We start from the raw sequence: 23,421 nt of genomic DNA on the forward strand, positions 1-23,421 counted from the left end.
GTCTCACTAGGATCCAATGCAATATTCATCCTTGAGACTGTGATCAACACCTCATACCCATCATACCCAAGAACAACACAAGGCATGGAACTTCCAGTTCCTTTCTCACATTCCTGTTCAGCACTCATCAACACATTCTCACTGATTTTGCTGTGTTGTGTTGCTTATGCTTGGTTTTCAATTCCCCACGCATCTCAAAGTTCTTATCCAACCGGTGCATATCGTGCATCCCTTCTATCCTCAATCAATCATCAGAAGTTACGTGCAAAACAAGAGTTAAGAAGGAACAGCTCGTCAAGCCGCAATCGATTCCAAGCAAGGAAAAAGAAAGCCCCCCCGCCAGCTCCTTGAGGACAGCAGAAAAAGAGAGCGGCGGAAGGAAAACAAGCAGCCATGCCAAAACCTCCTTTATTCGGCCGCCGCCGGCGTTCAACCCCCACCCCATCTAGAATCGACGAGAGTAGCGTTTTAGACACCGAAATCACTGAAGTAACCCGCGACCGCAAGCGTGAGACAGCGGTGACTTTCAATGTTTTCTACGGGAAACCGGATCTGTCCCGCCAGCTGCTTAAGCACGTCGCGTTCACTGACAACGCTTCCGTGCACACGGAGTTCTTCGAACAGTGTGGCAGACAAGTGCTGGTGCAGAACGGTAAAGACAAGGGCAAGGGCCAAGGGAAGAAGGGGAAGGAGAAGGGAAAAGAGAAAATGAAGAATGCATTTTATGCTTGCCAGACGGTGGAAAGCGGGTTGCCGCAGTTTCAGGAGCTGGCCTATTTGGCTGCAGGGTTCAGTGAGGAGGTTTTGAAGTTGTGTGTGGGTGGTTGTGCTGCATGTGGCAGCCATGATGAAGATGGCGATGGTGATGGTGATGGAGGCAAAGGGAAGGGAAAGGCAAGCGCGGCGAGTGCAATGGTCTATCGTCCACTTTGTTGCTCTGTGGATGGTTATGAGATGTTAGAAGATGGGCTGTGGATGCGCAAGCTTATGATGGCTATTGCGCATTTGGTGGAGGAATTTGATACATGCGAGAAGGCCAAGAAGGCTATTGGGATTGTGGAGAAGGTTGAGGGAATGGATGACGAGGCGGAAACGCATCCTTTTGTGAATATTTTGGCGGTGCCAGTCTGCGAGCCGGATGGGGAGTGTCAGAACATCGCGGAGAAGGCTATCGACTCATTTATGCAGGGGATTCTGAAGGGGTTGGAGAGTGATAATAAGCGGTCTAGTGCTAGGTTTTCATCCAGAGACTCTTTTTCCAAAGGCGCATTTGATGAAAGTGTTTGGGAGGATGACATGGGTCTGAGCGACGGCGATACCGAGAAAGACGACGACGATGTTGACAGTGAGGGCGATACAGAGAACGATCAGGCCCCTCCAAAGAAGCGCGATAGGCCTTCTCTTTCGCGCCATATGAGCCTCGAGACCATGCAGCCAGTCCGCCTTGTTGTCTTCTCCGGCATCCCTATCGTCGATCCCAAAGAACCACCCCGTCACGGCCGACTGAATATGTTACTTTTCACCTCCAACTGGCCAACAGAGATGCTTACTGGCTACGGAGACCGGGAAGAGCCCGAGTATGTGTGCTACCAACACATCGCAGCATTTCACGAACAAGCCATGCTGGACGCAACCGATTTCCGCTGTGCCATCTGTCCTGGCACGGGGACGAAAGCCACAGCCCTCTTCCATTCCCCTATCTCTTTTAAACGAGACAACAGCAACTCCAGCTCCAGCTTACAACCCATCCGTGACATCATCATGAAGCTGGCCAAGTATGTAGGCGGTAGCTGGAAATACCCAGACACCACCGCTGCGCTGGGTTTGGATGGATTCCCTAACATCACCGACTTCGTCGTGCCCATCTGCGAGAGAGACTCTGTTTGCGAGAAGACTGCGCTGGTCACAGCTCAGGTGTTTCTTCATATGTATTTGCCCGAGGGAGTTATCCCCTTATACCCAGACCTATATCCCACGACGGACTTCGCCCGTATTTGGAAGAAGGAGAGATTCGGGAAGAATCCGAGACTCATCTCGAAAATGATCGGGACTGGGCTGATGAGTGACAGTCATGACGGTGGTCAAGAGGAGCACAGGTACAACGGTGCCGATACCGATACCAAAACACCTCAACGCCCGTCCCTGAAGGGTAGACACAGTAACAACAGGTCTTCGACCGGCTCCGAGCCAAGAACCAGAAGCTGGATCAAGGGCATGACCATCGAAGATTTCCGCCAGGCTGTCGAGAACGGTGCGACTTGGGACCAGCTCAAGGAGCTCTGCTTCGAAAACCTCAGGATCGTGCTCGACTTCCAGCCGCCTGTGACGCCAATGGCGCTGGCGACGGCTCCTACTTCGCCTGTCGCTGCTACACCGACTTCTGAAACATTCCAGGGGGGAGTGTTGGAAGGTGGAGGGTTGACTTCTAGTTTTGGATCTAGTTTTGGTTACCCTAGCTCTGCCACGACTTCGTGGTCATCGGCGGGCCTAGCTGCTCGAGGCGATGAGGGATATTTTACGGTGAAGAAAGTGTGATGTTTGTGTCCTTGATTTCTTTGTGCCCTCTTTTTGTTTAAGGGTTGGTTATTGTACGTTATTGATTAATAGTACATGTACATGTTAGCGTCACAGATTTCCCCTTCCCCAAATATACGTGGAATATGTGTGGTTAAAATACACATACACAGGAGGGGAAAAAAATTAAAAAATAAAAAGGAAAAGAAAGGCAAAGAAAAGAAACAAAAGAATAGAGAACCAAGACCTCCGTACTTTGTACCCATAAACCATGCAAATCTGCCTCACTTGGACCCCCATCTCCTAATTCCCTACTATTTTAGATTCACCCCTGAATAACATCCGGGATATCCATCACATACTCCCTGAGATCAAGATCCATTTCAAGCTCAGCAACATCCTCACCCCGATTCCCCACTCGCCCATTCTCATTCTCATTCCCACCCTCATTCTCAATCGCCTCTACCCCGCCCTCCGCCGCCCGCCTACTAAAAAGGCGAAAGCGAGACTCCTCACCCCGCTCTACCTCATACGGATGAACATCAACATGATCAAAGCGTACCATTTTCTTCTTCTCCCTCTTCCTCTTCTTCTGCTTCTGCTCATTATTGTGCTTGGATCGGTGGGAACTTGACGATCTGCTTCGCCTACTAGTACCAGTACTGGTACCAGTAGCAGCGCCAGCGCCAGCACCAGCGCCTTTGCCTTTACCTTTACCTTCACCTTCCCTTTCTCTTTCCCCATCATCACCCCCATCTTCATAACCATACGGCTCCTTATGATAATTTGTTTTCAGCGAGATTACGAAATTAATCGCCGACATCGGCGATGGGGCGGACTCGCGACGGCGCCGCGCGGAGGGCGACATCTCGCCGAGCTCGTTTTGTGTGGCGGTATCGTAGCGTGTTATGAAGGTGTTTCTTTCTGTGTTGAGTCGGGTATCTGCTTGGGAGGTATATGGCATGGATATCCGTCCCTGTGCATTGTCGTCTACTACTGCTGTTGTTGGAAGTTTAAGAATTGGCTTTCTTTGCGACGGGTGGCGGGTGAGGTGGGACTTTTTTGGGCGGGTTGAGGAGCGGGAGCGGGAGGACAAAGATGGACGAGGTAACGGAGTGCTGGGGTGGATTATGGTTGGGATCGGAAGGTCTGTGTTTCTTGTCGGGGTTCTGGCTCTGCTTGTGGAATCGGAGGATTTCCGCTTTACTGAAGCTGGGCGTCTCCGTATATTGTTATTTTTGCTGGTGCTACTTTTGTTTCTGTTGCTGGCGTTCTTTGTTCGACTGGTGGTGGCCCCGGAAGTGGGCGAGGATAAAGGGGTGGGTGGCGCGATTGCTCCAGGACGGCTAGGGAGTGCAGAGGACAACTCGCTGGATGGCCATGATGAATTCTGGGTACTTAGGCCGGGGGGGTTTTGTGAGTCGCTTTGTTGACTGCTTTGCTGCGGGCTGTTGCACTCCTCAGCTGGAGACGAAGAATCCCCAGTTGTTCGTGGGCGTGATTTTCGGTGCAGGATATTTGGAAAATGGAAGCCAACCATTTTATACGCGTTCGGCGGTATTCACGAAGGTATATTATTCTTCAGAAATTGATAATCAACAAGCTTGATGGGGTAATGTATAGATATATAAGGATAAGTTGTGGTATATGTGTACGCCTATACCAAACGTGGATTGATTAGCAAATACCTTAGGTAGCAGGCTTTGTCGCATCAAGTATGCTCACAGTTGACGTGATGAGGATGATTTTCTGAGCTAACTGGGTTTTTTTTTGAAGGACGGGGAATCGTTATATACCTAGATATAGCTGCAGTGAAGGACCTCATAATTGCGAGCACGAGCATATAATAGAGTTGTAATATAGGCATATGGGATGTCAGCAGTGGAAGGAGGAGGATAAAAAGTTGTACATAAAAAGGTATACTTGTACCAGACAGCAAGCAGTACATGACCAGCAAGTGATCATGCATACTGAAGCCATGGTCATGTTCCCCTGAGAGTCATCTTGGTGTCTGAGGTCGAGGTTGCTTGCGGTTGACTGCGATGAGAGGGCATTGTATATTCTCTTAGTAGTTTAGAAAACTTGTACTTTTCGTATATTGATTAGGGGCATCGCTAAGCCCAGTCGTTGTTTACCTCTTGGATATTATTGGGGACAATACGTTGGTGATTCCACATTTTCGAAGTATATGGCTTGGGTATATCTTTATCAGGTGAGTGAAGCTGAGGAGGAAGAAAATGTACTGTGCGGAATAGGCCAGTACAGGTGGCCCTTGAGAAGTAGAATAACACAACGGCTGAGGAATGTTGCTAATTCATAGACAGACCGTCTCAGCACGTAGAATGCTATTGTGGAGGTGCAGCATTTAACAATGAACCAGCACGGTCTTTGTGTGCGTCTTTTGTGACGTTGATATATCCAGGGATATCGACGAGAATCCTGCACCTGGGGCATAAAGCGAACAGCCCAACACGGCGAAGACGGAGAATCAAGTTTCGCAAAGGACCCCGAGGAAGCCATTCAAGAAAAGGTAATTTTCGAAAAGGATGCATGACTTGTGCAGACGACGACGAAGCCCAATATATGGGTTTTGATTGATCATCCCGACGAAAGCGAACGAAAACCAAGCAATTCGACCGCGGCAAGCTTGAGGAAATGCACGATGACCGCATCAGCGCTGATGTCTCCATCAGATGACAGGCGACTGGCTAGGTAGTTACTAGCAGTCTTTGCACGGTGATAGTCGCCGCTTACCCAGATCACGCTGTGGCAATCTCTCTCTCTCTCCCCACAGCAAGCCGCAGATGAGAAATGTCAGTAGCAACAATGTATGGCGGTGAGAAAGCCCCGCCTCCCACGCTGTGCATGGCGACGCATATCTCCCCGTCCACATCCGTCACGGCTGCAGCGGCGCGACGAAAGCCGTGTTCTGCCAAGGCATAAGTGCAACCTCCCCCGGCCATTAGACGCCTCATCTGCAGGGCCCAAGAACAGCCATGACGCCATTCTTCCGAGTTTACATTTTCACGCGGACAAGCATGAGACGAACACTAGGAGCTTGGGTGCAGCACTGGATCGGTGGTGCTGATTGACAGGAAGTACTGTGAAGTTTGGTGTGAGGAATATACACATGGGAGCAATGGGCGCAATGGCAAGATGTGAATTGAAGCGTATGCTCTGTAGTTGTTCCCCGGCACATTGATTGACTACAGCGTATTTTATAAGTTAATAATAACTTCAGCGTACGATGAGGGAAGCAGGCGAGGACTGTTAGCGATGGCTGGGTTGGGGTACCGGGTGGATACCTGAAATAGAGTGAACCATTGTAGCACGGGGGAGGTACACGCCAAGTCCCTAGCGCATGCATGTCGTGCAAATGCCTGTCGACAAGCTCCTCCTTTGCAGCTGCAGACAAACAAACCAAACCAACCTCGACTCTCTCCTCTCTGCCTTTTTGCGCACGCTGGGGTTTATATCTTGCCCGCTCGCTCCCCGCTCTTCCTCTGCCCTTCTTCTTCTTCTTCTTCTTCTTTTTCTTCCTGTCTACTACATCTTTGTGATATTCCCTGTGTCTTCCTCGTTCTGCTGTTGGTGGGAGTGTGGTAAGGCTTTGCTTGCTACCCATCAAAGCTTTCCCCAGTCCAGTCTGGTTTACTGGTCTTTCTCTCTTCTCCCTCCAATAGAATAAGCATCTCTTTTTCTATTATAGATTCTTGTGAATAATATCCTCCTTTCCCTTCTCATCTGGGACTCGTTGAAGGGTGAATTCCGTATTTCCCTCCAGCCTGTCCTGGCTACCGTACTCTATTTATAGACACAAGTTGCGCGCCTGAGATACCACTCTCAACGATTCGCACCCGAACCACCCCTCATGTCTGCACACCAAACAACTCCTCCTGGTCCTTCCTTAGCACCGTCGAGTGAGAATGGCAGTGTTTATGAAAACCCGGGGAATAGCAATAGCAATGGCTCCGGCTCCGGCTCCGGCTCCAGCTCCCCGCCGGCGCAGGACAGAGTGAGATGGAAGAAAATATTGCGAATACACACCGGCGGTGAAGATAAATCAGTTGCATCAAATGACTTCCGCCAGAAGCGGGAGAAGTGGTCTTTGGGTATCTTAGGCGATAAGGAGACTGATGAAGTACCTGGTATGTCTTGAGATCCTCGTTGTATGGGATCTCTGAAAACCTTCATCTCACATATACTAAAAACCATTTTAATGCAGGAACCATACTTCTACTATCCTCCAACCGAAATGAACCGCTTGGGCTTCGACAACAGCCTGCGCGAACATCAGCGTCGTCTTTTCCGTCTCCCTATCCGCCTTCTCGATCGTCGTCGCGTACTCCTGCTCCCCAGAAGAAGCGAACTTCTGACGGTGCCATCGTCCTGGATCCTCAGCCAGACGATTCACTGAATGACCCGCTTAATTGGCCTGCCTGGCGCCGGGACCTTTCGCTGCTATCCTTGGGCTTTTACTCCATGATCGGAGGGGGAATGACGCCGATTCTAGCAGCTGGATACAACGATGTATCGGAAAGTTTTGGCATCACAACGCACCAGGTGGCGCTTACCACTGGCCTATATATGCTGGGACTTGGCCTTGGCTCAGTGGTGATGTCCCCTACAGCAATTCTTTACGGCAAGCGCCCAATCTATCTTCTGGGCTCTGCCCTGTTCATCGTTTCGGCGGTTTGGTGTGCTGTTTCGCCCAATTTTGTGAGCTTGCTTCTTGCACGTATCTTCCAGGGTCTTGCCGTCAGTCCGGTTGAATGCCTTCCTTCTGCTACAATCGCAGAGATTTTCTTTTTGCATGAGCGTGCATATCGTGTTGGAATTTACACTCTCCTATTACTGGGCGGCAAAAATTTGGTCCCGTTAGTTAGCGCTGCGATCACACAGGGTTTAGGTTGGCGTTGGGTATTCTGGTAGGCCTCAACTCCTCCCTCTACCTAGTTAAAGAATGCTTTAACTGACTCTTAACAGGATTGTGGCCATTACGGTTGGATTTGGGCTTGTTTTAGTGTTTTTCTTTGTCCCAGAGAGCTTCTGGGACCGGACTCCACGTCCTCGCCAAAAACGGCCTAGCTATCGCCGGAGCCTTTCTGATCTCGCGCCGGGGCGTCGAGGCCGACTTTCTAACCCTGTCACCCCTACTGTAGAAAAGGACCAGGATGCAATGCTGTCTCCTGAAGCATTATCAAAGCGACCAGATGCCCGCGTCGGCTTTGCCGAAGTCGCCCATGACGATAACGGAGGAGATGATCATAACGAGAAATGCGGTCCGAATGCCGGCGAGCACACCCCGGAAGAAGGCGGAAATGAAGGAGAGCGTCCTCATTCACAAGTTGTCCCACCAGCTGCGCTTGACGACCAAACTAGCACACCGAATAGTCCGAAGCTACAGAGTCAAACAACTGATGTTGAAGCTGCTCGTGCCGTACCTCCTCGGGACGTATCTGCCGCCCCATCCGCTTCGTCCCTTCCTCCAATCCATCCTTACACTAGCAATCTCCAGTCCAAGCCTCCTGTGGGATACGTCCACTCTCTTCGGCTCTTTCACGGCCGGTTCTCCCAAGATAAGTGGCTACGGGTCATGATCCGCCCATTTATCCTATTCGCCTACCCTGCCGTCCTGTGGTCGGCTATGGTCTACGCTCTATCCGTCGGATGGTTGATCGTCCTATCAGAAGCTGTGGCAGAAATCTATCGAGATAAGGACAGCTATAACTTTTCCGCTCTCGGTACTGGTCTTGTATATATATCCCCATTCGTAGGCGGAATTCTCGGAACGGTGGTGGCAGGCAAGGTTTCGGACATTGTAGTGCGGTTCATGACACGTCGAAATGGCGGAATTTACGAACCTGAATTTCGCCTTGTTATGGCTGTGCCAGTTACTTTGACGACGGCCATGGGACTGATGGGCTTTGGTTGGAGTGCTCAGGAAAAAGAACGATGGATCGTTCCCACTGTCTTCTTCGGTATTCTCTCCTTCGGATGTTCCGTGGGAAGTACCACATCCATTACCTTTTGCGTCGATAGCTACCGTCAGTATGCAGGCGAGGCTCTGGTTACGCTCAACTTCAGCAAAAGTAAGTTCTCTTAATTTCTTGCTCGTGGACTTCCCCTGTTACAATCACGATGACCAACATGGCCCAATGGCTAACCATTAATTCTTCCATAATAGATGTATTGCATGGCTTCATCTTTTCCTTGTTTTTCGTCCAATGGCTTAAAGCAGACGGGGCACGGGATGTCTTTGTCGCCTTGGGTGGAATTCATATTGCCTGCATGCTCACCACGATTCCAATGTATATCTACGGAAAGAGGGCTCGGATGTGGACTGTCCGCAGGCGACTGATGGAGAAATTTTAGGGGGACTCTTTATTTGAAGTTACAGACGTATATAGGTCAGGATTGCGACCTGATCAATGATTTTGTTTTTCTTTTTCCGGCGGAAGTCGTGGGGAGAAGTGTTACGCAAGTATTGTCATTAGCCGCATGCGTGCCACGGATTTTGTTTCTCTTTTCTGTTCATGGTTAACAGTATTTATGATTTTTTGGCATGTTTTAAAATTCCTATCTACAAACGTAGATAGGTAGACAGCGCTGTCTCTTTTGGTTGTTTGGTTTCCCCATTTTCCTTATTTTGCACTTAATGATGCTTTCTTTGCATATCTGCATCATATTCCAGCTCATTGATGCAATTAGATTATGATATAGGTGGATGGAGCTTTTCTTTCTATGTGTTCCTTACTCTGTCATCTTTTTATCTTGTTGATACATGATGCATGCATAGCTTTTTATTGACGAATGGTGGCTATTTATTTGCTTGCTTGCTTGTTTATTTGGTTGATTGGTTGGTTGGTTGTACTGTATATCATTATATCGCAGACTACAGACTACAGACTATACTTGCAAAGGAAGGAAGGGATGGATGAGAAGAAGGACGAAAAGAGACAAAAAAAGGTGGAGGGAGAATTTTACTGTACCATACCCATCTTGCTTATCATCTATTCATCCTTCCTGTTTCTTCTGGCTTTTAAATGAAACATTTTTAACACAAAACATACTTTCTATTCATTTTTCCAAACCTCCTTCCAAATTTTTCACATTTTTAATTTGCCAATATGTGAGCTAGATCCAACATAGCAAAAAGTTCAGTGACTGAATTTTTATCTATCTATCTATCTATATGTATATTTACTGATGTGTTTATTTTGCTTGATGAGCAATCATGAGGGGTAAATAAGTATGTAAAATGATAAATTGCCGAAAACTCGAAAAAGAAAGAAAAAAAAAGAAAAATGTGATAAAAACCTAAGGATAATCTTATTTAAAAAAGCTTTCTAGTTACCGATAACTAACAATACTGCTTTAACTTAACTTGATAGCTATGTAGCACCAGGGGGGGAATCTCTGCTAATTCATGCTGGAAGAACAGAAGGGACAAAAAAGAAAGGTCGTGATGTCATAAAAACGTCCTGCGAATAGAAACGAAGAGCAGACAGAGGATGAAAACTAGGGTGAGGAGGTGTAAACAGGCCAATCACATCCCGAATAATTTAGGATATTAAAATCAAAACCCCCGCCAAATCATTAATACCTCGCAATCAACCAATTCCACCTCTCCTCCGCGCCCATCGCGCTCAGCATTTCATGCTCCCCGCGTCGAACGCCTATGTACCGCCTGACAAAGTCGAGGCCTAGGAGGGCTTGCAGGTCGGGGTTCGCTTCGAGGGCTCTAAGGCTCTCTTCTAGCGATGAGGGCATGCGGGTTGTGATTGATAGAGCGGCGCGTTCGGAGGGTGAGAGGGTTGCGGTGTCCACTGTAATGTGTTCGAGAATGAATGGGTCAGTTTGATTCTTCTGAAATGAATGTGTGATGATGATGAAAGGGACGGGGAAAACGGAGCGAAGGATGACCTTCAATCGCCGGAAAAAAAAAAAAAAAAAAAAAAAAAAAAAAAAAAAAGGGAGGGGGGTGGTGGGGGGAGGGGAGGATATGGGCCAAGGCTGCATATTCTATAATTGGAAGGGACTGGGAAAATTTCATACCGTCGCACCCCTTGATTGTCAACGGCATCCTGCCCTTCATGCCTAGATATCCCGCACCAATGATCGCAGCAACTGCCAGGTAAGGATTCGCCAAGCCGTCCATGGACTTAAACTCCCAGTGGCCGGCAGATACTTCGCGGATGGGTGTTTCGCGATTCTGATATCCCCAAGCTACCCATACCCCACCCGCCCAGATCCCTTCAACAACCCGTTCGTAACTGGCATCTTGCGGTAAAGTAAAAGGTAACACTGAGGGTAAATTATGGAGTATTCCTGCTAGAAAATTGTCTCTTAGGATTGGTGGAGTAATAGAGATATGGGCGTGAGCTGCGGTGCCTGCAGCATTGGCAAAGGGGCGAGGGTGGAGCGTGGCTCGCACACCATATTGCGCAGCAATGTCGGTGATCGTTTGTCTAGCCTTGATGAGAGTATCACAGGCGGTAAGCGGGGTGGATGGAGGTAAAACAAACTCAAATTGACCGGGGGAGGATTCAGGATGGAATTGCTGAACGCGGATATCTATATCTGCCAGTTTATCGACAATCTTTTCAATCATTTGCAGCGCCTGAACATTTTCTGCGGTGAGGTTGGACCACGAATGATTGGTGAACCAACGGGAGTAGGTGGTGGAACTTCCGTCCTTTGATTGTGAAATCTTCATGAAGACCACTTCTATCTCGAAACCCACAAGTGTTTTAATGCCGTATTCACTTTGGCACCTGTTGACAATGCTTTGAAGAGTGGTTCGAGGGCAACCCTCAAGGTCACCGCCTGCCTCATTTTTCCAGAAAGTCATAACCGTCGCACTGCTTGAAGAGAGTCCGACGTTCCGGCATAGAGTAGAAACGTCAGGGGTTAGAATGAAGGAACCAGCGGTCAATGGCTCAGGGGCTACGAGTTTGTCAGTCTGCAGCATGTTCATCACAGCAAGACCGATTCCTACTCTCTGCTTTGAACGGACAATTTTACTGAATTCTCGGACTGGAAACATTCGAACACGCACGGTGGCCGTATAATCAACCCATTGCATCCATATAAAGTCCACAGACTTCTTACTAAGGAATTTTTTAAGTATGTCCTCTGGTGTGTGTGCTGACGCTGTTTGAAATAACGCTGGACCTATGCCGCAAGCTTGAAGAGAATTGGAATCGAAATGAAGGCTATCTGGGGCTTGGTCGAGCCTGTAGAGTCGATTTGAATTGAAAAATAAGATATCGCGGACAGAATCCATGGCTTTGTCATATGTGTAATCCCCATGGTGAACATATTCTGTAAAAACCTAGCGGAATAGTTATTTAACGAACATTATGCAGGGCTGTAGACCAAATTGATCCCGGGATGGGCCATTGCTTACTGTATCTAAGGCTTGCCGGAATTGCCTATTCGCAAGCCAGAATGTTTCGGGATGATAATGGCCATCCGTGCTCCAAAGGAGTTTGGTACTGGGAACCAGCTCAAGGCTCTGTCGGAGGACCGAGAGCTGAGCATCCCGGCTGGTCATGGGGAAGACCTCACCAATATCTAGATATGTGTTCGCATATATGCTCGCCAAGTAGCCTGCTTCTCGAGTGTATGGGTATGATGAATGTAGTAGCACAAAATCCACATCAGGATACTCTTCAATCAGATTCTGTAGGTGGGCAGGGTTTGACCGTAACAAGTTTATATCAGAATCTCCTAAGCCGGTGTGGAACTGGATTGGTTTTCTCAAGCTCCTTGGCCGCTTGGAGATTTGATCAAGAGCTGAAATAACAAGGTAATCATTCAATGGCTTATTCTGGATTCTGGTTTCCCCAGATTCGACGAAGGAGCGAAAGTAAGTTTCAAAGGTGGTAAATAGCTTTTCCGGGGAACTTTTCTCAATCGCGAGTCCGGTTCTATAGCAGACAACAGACTTAAAACCAACAACAGCAGGATCATCCAACGCGTTATTTATAACTGTTAAAAAGCTAGCCCGGAAGGCATCCCAGAAATGTGTCAATCTCTCTGGCTCTGCCAAGGGCGGGGATGGTCGGGAAATGTTCCGGGCCTCAAGTAGTTCCCCGATTATAAGGGCAGCGGTGGCTTCAATGCGAACGATCCTTTTCGAAGCTGCATTGGTGAATTGGTCATGCCATGAGTATGCCTCCATATCTCCTGGGGGCAAGCCATCATCTATCAATAGCATATGGGTCCCCGCGAGGCACTTTCTGACCAGATCGTCATAGTCATTCTCAATCTCTTTTTCTCTTGCGGACTTTATGGCGCTTAATTCGGGGGCGCATCCAAATAGCTCTGCTAGCTGGTTGACGGCTCTGATTAGCGCGAGCGAATTGGCTGCGTGGGTTTCAAGGGATTCGCCTTGAGCTTCCGAGGTAATGGCTTCAAAAGGGTACTTGGAGTAATTGGAGGCACTGTCTGCTTTAAGGATATTGTGAGCATGGTTGTCGATAATAGGATGGTCGTAGATGAGACGGCGGAGCGCTGTTTCGCCGGCCATTTGTTATGTAGGTAGTAGTAGTAGGAAACGAGCGTGCGATTGATTATTCGATCCAGGAGTCAACAGAGAAAGAAAGTAAAGTAGAGAACACTATCTGCGCTGGCTTGCACTGATGAAGATTCCAGGAAGTATCAGAAACGTAGGAGCATGAAGAAGATGTTCGCATTTATAAACCATCCCTCGCCCGCAACGGCCGAAACACACGCGTCGTTGAGATTACTTCATGCGTCCTGCTACACGAGACACGACTGACAACTGCCGGTTGCTTCCAAGTAGCGAGGGAGCAGCGACCTAGCAAGGATTGCCGGGCCCTAATATCCATAGCACGGAGAGTAGCAGCGAGCAGCCCTTGGTCTGGGGTAATTATCTGGGGTTGAAATATATATATATATATATGTATATGTATTGAGAGAGTGTGTTGGAGGATTGAAATAGCACGCTTTCCTCAGTGCTGGCATCTCTGCGGAATTTACAGATTCCCTTTCTCAAGAGTCTAGGCTGTAATTACTGGAATCGATTATATGAATTACTTGCTTTCTAAAGATCTCATTGATTACATAGTATAACTACTTTTATTGTACTCTATCTGTATCCGCTAGCCGAAGGATGCCGCTGGGTAGTTAGTTAACTAGTTAACTAGTTAGGGCCTGTTCAGTGCGTCCGTGTGTACTCGTTCTTTTTGTACAGATCTCCACTTTTTTTAAAAAGTACAGCCCCAATATCATGACTGTTCAGTGGACAGAGTATCTGTACTAATAATACAGCTGCTTTTTACAAAGTACAGATGAAAATGATCAGATATTCAGTAGATTGAGCAGCTGTACTTGTATCTCTTATCAAGATCTTATGAATAAGCAGTATTTAACTTCAACAGTGTATGATAGTATAGAATAGCACTTTTAGAGATAATATAGTGTAGAATAGTGTAGAATAGTGTTCATAGTGAAGATAGTTAACTAATATTGATTAGAAGAAAGCTCATAAAAATGCATTCTTTTTGAACTGACTCTGGACTCTGTTCAAAAAGAATATGTTTTTATGAGCTTTCTTTCTCCATCCCAGAGCAGTGGACAAGATGGAATAGTGTGATGACACAACATCAGCTTGCTACTAATAATTGATAAATACACTATTTTTAATGAGATCCACTATTGTGTTCAAAAAGTACGGACGCACCGAACAGGCCCTTATATACATTTGACGGGACAGGAATTTCTCCCTGCTCCACCCATCTATCCCGGATGCCGCTCATGCATCTTAATAAACGGTTGAACAGAGCATAACTAACGTCGCCTAAACATGACCTTATTGTATCAAGTCACTCCTCGTTCTGTCTATTGGCTGCTGCTTTGTTGATATCCTTCACGAAATCGACTAAAAGGAGACGTTATTGTCGCAGAAGCCTATCCTCTTCTTCATCTTTGCCTTGATTCGAAATATAAATACACTCTACGGAGTAACTAACTTAAAGCAAGGAGAAATCAAATTCATCATGCCTCAAAAATTGGAATACAAACAACTGGGTGACGATACTCTACAGATATAACTGCTTTTCGAAAACGTCTATTATTACCCATTGGCCCGACAAATTAAGGTTCTCTCCGTTCGAAGCCTCCCGTGGACCGTCGCCACCGGGACCAACCTTATTTATTATTAGAAGCCCCGGCTGAGAACCGGAGTGTAAAATATTAAAAACACCAGATATGAAAATGACCGCTATCATACATCATAGAAGGCCCTTCACCGTCCATGGAAGATCGGCCTAGTTCGACCCATATTTCTCTTCTCCGCCCCATAACAATGTGGCAGTTCGCGCAATCTAGTGGTTATCTGTCCACTCAATGGCTGTGTTTGAAATGTGCACGAGGAGCGCATTTCTTTGATTTCAAGGGAGGTCTTTCAGGGGGACAAACACTTAGAGAAGCTTGTAACGCTATGGACAGTCTATTACCTGACTGGTAGGCCCTGGATGAAATGTAGAGGGCTGAATGGAATGTAATGGATCGGCAGACACTTCGGATACCAAAGCTCTATTACATTTTTTCTCATTCGGACAACTTAGAAAACCCATCCCTCGTAAAGGTGAATATTATACATCTCCCACTAATACTGCCCTTCCAGTGTAAAAGTGCCAGTCTTGGTGATCAAGTACTCCGCAACAGCGACGTCTTTGCCGCTTTCCTTGCCATATCCGGATTCTTTAATACCGCCGAATGGAGATTCTGCAGCGGATGAGTTACCTATTTTTCACCCAAATATTAGTAAGAGCAGGAAGATTTAACAGAAAAAAAAAATAGATTAGCCAAGAAGCAAAAAGAAACACGCAAATCATACCAGTATTCAACCCAATCATACCCGCCTCCAAATTCTCGAGCATCCGCCACATACGATCGACATCCTTTGTAAACGCATAACTCGCCAACCCCATGCTCGTGTCATTCGCCCACTTCACCGCCTCCTCCTCCGTCTCAAATTTATACAGCGCCGCAATTGGCGCAAATGTCTCCTCCCGCGATATCAACATATCCGCCTTCATATCCGTGATGATGGTAGGCTCAAAGAAATAACCGCCACCGCAGTCCTTTTTCCGCCTACCGCCCAAAATAACCTTCCCGCCCAGCTTCACGGCGTCCTCAACCTGGCCCTCAGCTTTGTCGAGACTGCGTGGCGTGGTAACGGGGCCCATGGTGGTGTCAGGATTGGCGCCATGACCCACAACGAGGGCGCTGGTGCGCTCCTTGAGCAACTGCGCGAATTTCTCGTACACGCCGCTCTGGACGTAGATGCGGTTGGCGGTAATGCAGGCCTGGCCGGCATGGCGCCATTTGAGAGACATGAGCTGGCCCAGGGCTTGCTCGAGGTTTGCGTCGTCGAAGACGATGAAGGGGCAGTTCCCGCCTAGTTCCAACGTGACCTTTTTCAGGCCCGGGGCGCAGTGGGCGGCAATTAGTTTGCCGACGCGCGTAGAGCCGGTGAATGTCACTTTCTTGACAAGTGGGTGCTTGCAGAGCGCTTCGCTGAGAGCTGGAGTGTTATCCAAGTCGGTCGTCAGGACATTGAGGACACCGGGGGGGAAGCCGGCCTTTGTGGCGAGATGGGCAATTACGAGGGTGGTGATTGGCGTTTCGGGGCTAGGTTTGATGATCATCGTGCAGCCGGCGGCGAAGGCTGCGGCGGCCTTTCGCAAGGCCATGGCAATGGGGAAGTTCCATGGGATCAATGCCGCAGCGACGCCAATGGGCTGTTTAATTGTAAATACACGCCTGTTGGCCGCTGAGGGTACGGCGATGCCGCCCTGGATTCTCTCTGCCTCGCCGGCAAACCACCATGTGAAGCCTAGAGCATAGTCGATTTCACCGTACGCTTCCGCGATCGGCTTTCCGGTCTCGTGAGTAAGGATTTTGGCGAGATCTGAGCGCGCCTCGCGGATCAGGCCGTCCCATTTTATCAAGAGCTGCGCTCTGATGCGGGGGTTTACTTTTTTGAATTGTTCGAAGGCGGCGTGGGAGGATTCGACGGCTTTGGGAACATCGGCAGCGGAGTTGTTAGGACAGCTGCCCCATGGGAGGGAGGTGCCTGGGTCTGTGATGTGGACGTATGGTTAGCTAACATTTTTACGTCTTCTTCGCTGTCTCGAGGTGGAGAAGTAGTCTTAGTCTTACCAGAGACTTCGAATCGGCTACCATCTACTGCTGTAACCCATTCGTTGTTGATGAAGGAGTCGAAATGTAGCAGAGTTGGATCATCCAACTACACACATCCATGGCCACCAGCAACTCATCATCAGCAAATGCTTCTTACCAGCTCTAACAGGAGCTAGAAAAACAAAACGCCCGGTTTATAGAATCCACATACCTGGAAGGGAAGTTGATATTGCTTAGCCATGGCGGAAGCGTAGATTGATACTATGTTAACCGGAGCTGTCTGCTTCAAACGAGTTTATTTTGCCGTAAGGAGAAAGAGAGAGACTATGTGAGTGGGATAGAGAAAGATAAAGAAACGCAGAACCAAACAATTAAAGAACCAAATTATATTAAATTTCAATATTTGTAGGTCCAGCCCAGCCCCGTGTCACCTACACACAAATTTAGAATATCTTCCCATTCGCGATGTTGTGATAGGTGATAATCCCCGCCGGGATTGAGCTCGGCACTGCGGCTCCGGCACTGCGCGGGGTGGGTTGCCGAGATCGGCTCTCGCCCGCGTTCTCTCGGCTCAGAGGGAGAAAAAAGAAAAAAGAAAAGAAAAAGAAAAGAAAAGAAAAGAAAAAGAAAAGAAAAGAAAAGAAAGAAAGAAAAAGGAAAATATAAAAATATGGGCGAGCAGAATGCCGAGCTTTAGGGGGACAAAGAGAACACTGCAAGTGTGTGGGTATATGCATTTGCAACAGAGAATTCCCAACATGAGAGAAAGAAACACAGCAAGGAATCAATAAGCACTACTCCCTCTAATCACACGTCCCATAATTCATTTCCGCCCTCTTTTCACCATCACTATCTGCCGTAGGAGCCGTGATGAGCCGCCTCTCTGGCCCAGATAGGTGAATGGCCGGTCTCCGACGCCTCCACCCCCACGACGCCAACCTCGTACTCACAAAAGCGTAGGCGAAATCCGCCCCTTCCACAATCACAATGGAGATGAGGAACAGAAGTACCAGTGCACAAACGATAAATGTCACCACCCAGGCGGGCCTCTCAGATACCCAGATGATGAGCTCATCGATGGTATCCATCGTTTTGAGTACAGTGAAGAGGTTGGTATCATGGTTATTTGCTGTCGCTGTCATTGTTGCTTGTGGCGATGTTGCGAGGTAAAGGGTAGGGAGTGATGATGATGATGCGATGCTTGAGGTTGCGAGTGCTGGAATATTCGAGATGATAGGAGGTTTGATATCGGACACTGCGCTGATCGGGAAGTGTGTAAGGGATTCCTTTGTGAATCCTGCGGATGTCAATGTTACCTGGGAGCTGGAGGTAGGACTCGCGCTGTCCCCGAATCGATGCGCCTGATATGTAAGAGAGGTGGTTGGCAATGGTTTGTCGTGGATCGTTGAGTACAGTTCAGGTGATAATGAAGACGATTGGTCTGGATACCCGATGTCGATCAGCTCTTGTATGGACTGTATCAGGCCATCAGCAGCTGGCCACTTTTCGTTAAGCCAGAGGATGATTTTTCGCAGTTCCTTGTCGGATATGTGGTTTAGGTTTAGATCTCTGAGTAGTTTGAGCTGGCGTGTACTAAGTGCCTGCTGCGAAGAAGTGATGCTGAGTTGTCGGCTACCTGTCAAAACAACAGACTGGGTTTGATATGATGAAGTGTGTGAAGAGGAATTGTCGAGGTCAGTGTCTGCCCTGGGGATACCGATACTTGATCGCCGGGGCCGTATATTGGGCGAGGCGGGGGCGGCAAGGGCGGCGTGCACAAGTAATAGAGACTGAAGGAGGGAGATTGGTTTCATCTCATACATATATATAAATATATATGTACAGTACGTTTTTCTCGTCCTCCAAGTCTCACGTCGTTTGATCTATCACCAACGGGATTGGTGTGGAGATTGCTCCAACAAAGTCAAATCCACCCAAACAGATCTGCAGCTCCGGTGATGGAGACCTGCGTTCTCCTTTTCGTCCTTGTTTTGCACCGTCTCCGTCTTTATTATGGTTTTTCTGTGGCTTTTCCCCCTTCCCTCTCTCAGCTCAAGAGACTTCTTCAAGTGATGTCAACTAGCTTGGAAACCTAGGCAACATTGAGATGCAGAAACGGGAACAACAAGTACCACTCGAGTCAGATCACGCAGGGGACGGAATGAGAAATACAATTTACCACCAACGGCTGCGACAGCCCAGTAGGCACAAATGGGAAACCTGTTATTCAAACATCTTCAAACAAACAAAAAATGTGATGAATAGATCAGCACTCGATGCGAGCTGGTAACATTATTGTGCAGGGCAACAATATCTCTCGGCAGGGAAATAGGAGCGGAAGCAGACCCAATCGCTGGGGGCGAGGGACATATACCTAAGGTATATATATATATATACAACTCTAAATTCCCACCTTGGTCGTATAACTATATGTGTTCTGCGTATCGTACTATATATGTAACATGTAAAAGCGTAGGCCTGTAACGGAGTATTGTTCGGACACATATTACCACCCATTGGATATCCCGTGTCCTATACCGTACTTCGCACAGTTCCCAATATCAGCTTTTTTTTTGAATGAACCATTCGGGAACAGGAACAGGAACAGGAAACATCCGTCCATGGATTCCTGGGCCTTTGGTCGCGTTTTAGTGGGCCATGTGCGTTGACAAACCATTTCTGCTGGTTAACTTGATTAGCTGGAAGCTAAAATAAGAGGCGGAACTGGAGAGCTTTCTTCGATTGAACTGAACATGGGAAAATACTTCTTCTCATTGGCTGCGGTGTTTGAAAATTACGACCCACCGTCGATTCCTTGAGACAGAGACCTTCTGTCATGTCTTTGTCTTTTTATACTCTCCTACAGAGCAAAGTTTTCGTCTCTTCGCCAGATTTCCGCTGGTTATATCCGGACAGTCTATGCGAGCGCAAAAAGAGACTCAGGCCCACGATCCAGGTGGGAATTACCCACTCCTCTGCTACGAACTACAACATGATACAATATCAGGAGAAATAGTATCTAGCGAAACCAGCAGCAATGTTCATCCTTGCAAGAAATCTCGCTCTGTTCCATCCGTCTCGCGGAAATTCCCCCAGTTTTCCGCCTAAAAGCCCGTCTTTCCACGGCTATATTTAGCCTTTGTGGGGGAACATAACATAATCAACCACCTAATGCTTGTTTCCACCTAACGCTCGCTATTTCGCTACTTCTATGATGGAATCAATCCAACAATATCTCAACAATGCAATTAGATTTTAAGATAAAATATTATATGATGAAAATATATACATAGAATTATATATAAAAATATATAGCTAATCTTATAGATGCTTATTTAGCTTCATAACTCACCTAGAACATGAAATCTTGAATGAAGACAGATTCAATAAATAGACAGTTATCAAATCAACAGTGATTATAATATTGTCAGAATTCTCTGACAGTGAATTCATGAGTACTCTAATAGGGCTCTGAAAATATGATTTAGTCACTCTTTATAAAATTAAGAATCTACTTTTCTGATTAGAAAAATGATTTTTAAACACTTTAATTTTATTCTTATCTAACTATGATTGTAATTATACTACAGCTTATTCTTTCTTCTCTTTTTACTCTTAAGTCTTTCTTACATCTCTAAGCTTCTTTTTAATCTGTTATTAAGCAGCTCTGGTAGTCTTATTTATCTCTCTTTACTTCTTTACTATCTGATGAGCAGTATCTCATTATATTCACTACTTTATAATATCTATCTTCTTTTATTTCTTAAGAATAGTATGTTATAACTTAATATTCTTTTTACAAGTCTGTTTATTCTTTTTAACAGCTTTATTCACTACTGTTTACTTATAGATATACTGTATCTTTACTAATAAAAAGAACTATATTAATAATAAATTTGAAGAATTTAATAACTTTATAACTTAGTTATACTTATAATATCTTCTTTCTTAATTAAAAGCTTACTGCAGCTGTCTGTTCTCTATTAAAAGAATCTCTTTATTAAGAGTAAGATTTTCACTTATATAAATCAGTTAATTGAGATTACTAGATATTTAATACTACTACTACTTAACTTACTTAATTACTTTTTATATATTAATAATAGAAGTAGATGTTTTTAATCTATATTATATATCTGAGAGAGTGTAAGATCTTGCAAGCTTTTTAAGAATCTATTTTAAATTAAATGAATATAGATCAGCAGCAGTAAATATTATAAGAGATCTACACTGAATAGATTAATATAATATTGATAGATCTTATATAACAAAGAGAAAAATGTTAGAGAAGAAAAAGAAAGAGAAAGTGTGAGAATCAGTGATCAAAGTGAATATTTATACATGTATGTGATGGTGTACACAGTGAGGCTTCAGAGTGGAAGAATCTATACATGTTTATAACAGCTGAGAATCAGCAATCAAGAGTGACTAAGAATTGAAGTGTACACAGCTGAGAATTGATAATTGAGAGTGACTGAGAATCAGAGCATACATGTTCAAGAATGAAGTGATTGAAATCTGTGAAGTGTAATGAAATAGTCTATATGATTGATTGAGTGCAGTCTGTCATATTAGTTTCTCTCTTTCAGAAGCAGTTCTTATCAGTCAAGAACTACTGTTTCAGATAATGCAGAACTTGAAGTTCAGATCAGTTAATTATAGCTGACTCATTTCATGAGATATTATCAGCTGTGACTGTAAGATCTCTTATCAAGAATATTCTCAATCTCTTACTCAAGCTCATTATCTTCTTCTATAATGCCTGATAACTGTCAGTTGAAAGTCAGTTGAGAAGAGAACAGATTGATGATAGTGCAGTGAAGCAAGCTTATATGAAAGACATTATAAATCTCTGATAATATATTAAGATAATAGTTATGACTATCTAGAACTTCTATCACTTTATACATAATATAATAATAATTCAGTATATAAAATGAATATGTGATCTGTATATTCTTAAGATTCAATTATACAAGATCTTCTATCTTCTACTGCTCTGTGAGATCTTATTGAATATTAATTTAATCTTCTTAATCTTGTTTAGTACTTGTCATGAAGGCTTCTACTCAGTTATAGATATCTTAGAGTTTTATCACTATATTATCAGTGATCTGAATTGAACTGTAGAGATTCAGTATGAACTGTGTAATCTCTAGAAGATTTAATATCTTCATATAATAACTGTGTGTAAAAAAGAACAGACTTATATCTGTTAAAATAACATCTTAATCATTGATAGCAATCTCTGTATATAGAAGAAGATTATATTAATCATCTTATAAGTAATTACAGAACTTATAAAGATAATTCTTCATAGTCTGAATTGTCTGTTCTGACATATCATCAGTCTCAGAGTGATAGACAGTTAACAGACAGTGTATAATCTTAAGAACTTGACAGATTCTTGTTCAGAAAGTACTCATAAATTAACAGTTCTAATCTGATATTATAGATCTCAGTAATTCATATATCTGATAGAACAGACTCTGTAGAAAGGCTTCAGTGACTTATTTAATATTTATCTTATTACAAGATTTCAATATTACATCTTTACTCAATTGATTTATAATGATCAGAATGTTTCTACAATTCTTACTCTCAGATAGATTAATAGTGAAGTCAATTACTACATCTCATCAGATTCTATTAGAGATATTAAGTGATTTTAATAGATCTTTTCTATAGTTCTTTTATAAGATAATGAAAGAACAGTGATTGTAATTTCAGATAAAGTGTCTGATACTGTTTAATATCTCAGATTAGTAGAACTCTCAGAAGATTATTCTATGCAGTTATTCATGATCTGAATAATCAGTTATATATGAATCATGCATCTCTTACATTATTCAGATGTGTAAGAATTCAGAGTGAGAGACTCAGTATTGTTCACAGAATTATAGAGTATTATTATCATTGATTGAATATTCTGAGATATCAGTTCTTATATGTAGTTCTGAGAGAAATCAGAGTGCTTCTTAATATACTGCTTTAATAAGAATCTGAAGAAGTTCATCAGCCTGAGCTGCTGTATATCACAGTTTATTCAGTGTAGAGAAAGTGAAGATATTAATATCAGTGTCAGTTCAGAGAGTGAGTATTTTAATCAGAGAAGTGTGTATAGTGTCATGAATTGTTCTATCTTAATTAATCAATATCTTCAGATCTAAGAGCTGATACTCTCAGTTCATTCAGCACATGTCTGTCACATTGAACAGTATATCTTGTTCTTGTTATGAGAGAGTGTCTGTCATTGAGTTCTGACTGTCAAGGCAGTAGTGTATCATAAAATGAAAGCAGCTTAGAAATTCAGATCATCATATCTATCATTCAGTGAGTTTATAAGTCATTATAAAGTGCTTGAGATTCTTATAATCTATGATTATCTCAAATTTGAAGATACTTCAGAGTTCAGAGTCTTATTCTTCTAGACAGTGTATAATTATGAGAAGTTTCTTATTATAGATCTCATAGTTGTATTTAATGAGACTCAGTTTCTTAGACATGAAGATGCATGATTGTAAGACATCTTCATCATCATATTATAATATAGCTTCTTCTATGACATAGTCAGAGAAATCAGCTTCAATAACTATCTCATGATCAGAATTGAATATTATTAGCAGAGAGATATTAATGAACATCTTCTTTATTTATATAAATGCAGCTTCAGTGTCTGCTGATCATTGAAATACTGAGTCTTTCTTAGTAAGTTCTGTAAGTGAT

At 44.9% G+C, this 23,421-nt stretch overlaps 7 protein-coding genes across 9 annotated transcripts; 3 read left to right on the forward strand and 4 right to left on the reverse strand.

The window, feature by feature from the left end:
• Positions 1 to 252: 252 nt before the first annotated feature.
• Positions 253 to 3,252, forward strand: BDBG_00804 (uncharacterized protein). The gene has a single exon (XM_031720050.1). The coding sequence runs from the start codon at positions 394 to 396 to the stop codon at positions 2,533 to 2,535; it is 2,142 nt and encodes a 713-aa protein (XP_031576039.1). The 5' UTR covers positions 253 to 393; the 3' UTR covers positions 2,536 to 3,252.
• On the reverse strand, positions 2,509 to 6,505 carry BDBG_00805. Of its 3 annotated transcripts, none has more exons than XM_031720052.1 (3): positions 5,269 to 6,505; positions 4,311 to 5,160; positions 2,512 to 4,171 (listed from the first exon to the last, which is right to left on the reverse strand). In XM_031720052.1, the coding sequence occupies exon 3, from the start codon at positions 4,052 to 4,054 to the stop codon at positions 2,840 to 2,842; it is 1,215 nt and encodes a 404-aa protein (XP_031576041.1). In that variant the 5' UTR covers positions 4,055 to 4,171; positions 4,311 to 5,160; positions 5,269 to 6,505; the 3' UTR covers positions 2,512 to 2,839. The 3 variants fall into 3 exon arrangements, with proteins under 3 accessions (XP_002629559.1, XP_031576041.1, XP_031576040.1); XM_031720051.1 differs by having other exon boundaries at positions 2,519 to 4,171; positions 4,240 to 5,720; positions 5,820 to 6,505; XM_002629513.2 differs by having other exon boundaries at positions 2,509 to 4,171; positions 4,311 to 5,879.
• Positions 4,886 to 5,230, forward strand: BDBG_00806 (uncharacterized protein; the record flags this gene model as incomplete). Its single annotated transcript, XM_031720053.1, has 3 exons — positions 4,886 to 4,906; positions 4,937 to 5,044; positions 5,078 to 5,230. 3 exons carry the CDS (start codon positions 4,886 to 4,888, stop codon positions 5,228 to 5,230), a joined length of 282 nt encoding a protein of 93 aa, XP_031576042.1.
• BDBG_00807 (MFS transporter) lies at positions 5,743 to 9,711 on the forward strand. The gene is made up of 4 exons (XM_031720054.1): positions 5,743 to 6,662; positions 6,740 to 7,442; positions 7,501 to 8,606; positions 8,702 to 9,711. The coding sequence occupies exons 1-4, from the start codon at positions 6,386 to 6,388 to the stop codon at positions 8,887 to 8,889; spliced, it is 2,274 nt and encodes a 757-aa protein (XP_031576043.1). The 5' UTR covers positions 5,743 to 6,385; the 3' UTR covers positions 8,890 to 9,711.
• An 86-nt stretch (positions 9,712 to 9,797) lies between these two features.
• On the reverse strand, positions 9,798 to 13,538 carry BDBG_00808 (glutamine synthetase). The gene is made up of 3 exons (XM_002629516.2): positions 11,927 to 13,538; positions 10,573 to 11,851; positions 9,798 to 10,343 (listed from the first exon to the last, which is right to left on the reverse strand). The coding sequence occupies exons 1-3, from the start codon at positions 13,049 to 13,051 to the stop codon at positions 10,114 to 10,116; spliced, it is 2,634 nt and encodes an 877-aa protein (XP_002629562.1). The 5' UTR covers positions 13,052 to 13,538; the 3' UTR covers positions 9,798 to 10,113.
• Positions 13,539 to 15,154: 1,616 nt separating this feature from the next.
• Positions 15,155 to 16,936, reverse strand: BDBG_00809 (succinate-semialdehyde dehydrogenase; the record flags this gene model as incomplete). Its single annotated transcript, XM_002629517.2, has 4 exons — positions 15,155 to 15,291; positions 15,386 to 16,633; positions 16,714 to 16,801; positions 16,907 to 16,936. The coding sequence occupies 4 exons, from the start codon at positions 16,934 to 16,936 to the stop codon at positions 15,155 to 15,157; spliced, it is 1,503 nt and encodes a 500-aa protein (XP_002629563.1).
• Positions 16,937 to 17,498: 562 nt separating this feature from the next.
• BDBG_00810 (uncharacterized protein) lies at positions 17,499 to 18,518 on the reverse strand (the record flags this gene model as incomplete). Its single annotated transcript, XM_002629518.2, has 1 exon — positions 17,499 to 18,518. One exon carries the CDS (start codon positions 18,516 to 18,518, stop codon positions 17,499 to 17,501), a length of 1,020 nt encoding a protein of 339 aa, XP_002629564.1.
• Positions 18,519 to 23,421: the final 4,903 nt, after the last annotated feature.

This window comes from Blastomyces gilchristii, assembly GCF_000003855.2.
Source record: "Blastomyces gilchristii SLH14081 genomic scaffold supercont1.1, whole genome shotgun sequence".
NCBI lineage: Eukaryota > Fungi > Ascomycota > Eurotiomycetes > Onygenales > Ajellomycetaceae > Blastomyces > Blastomyces gilchristii.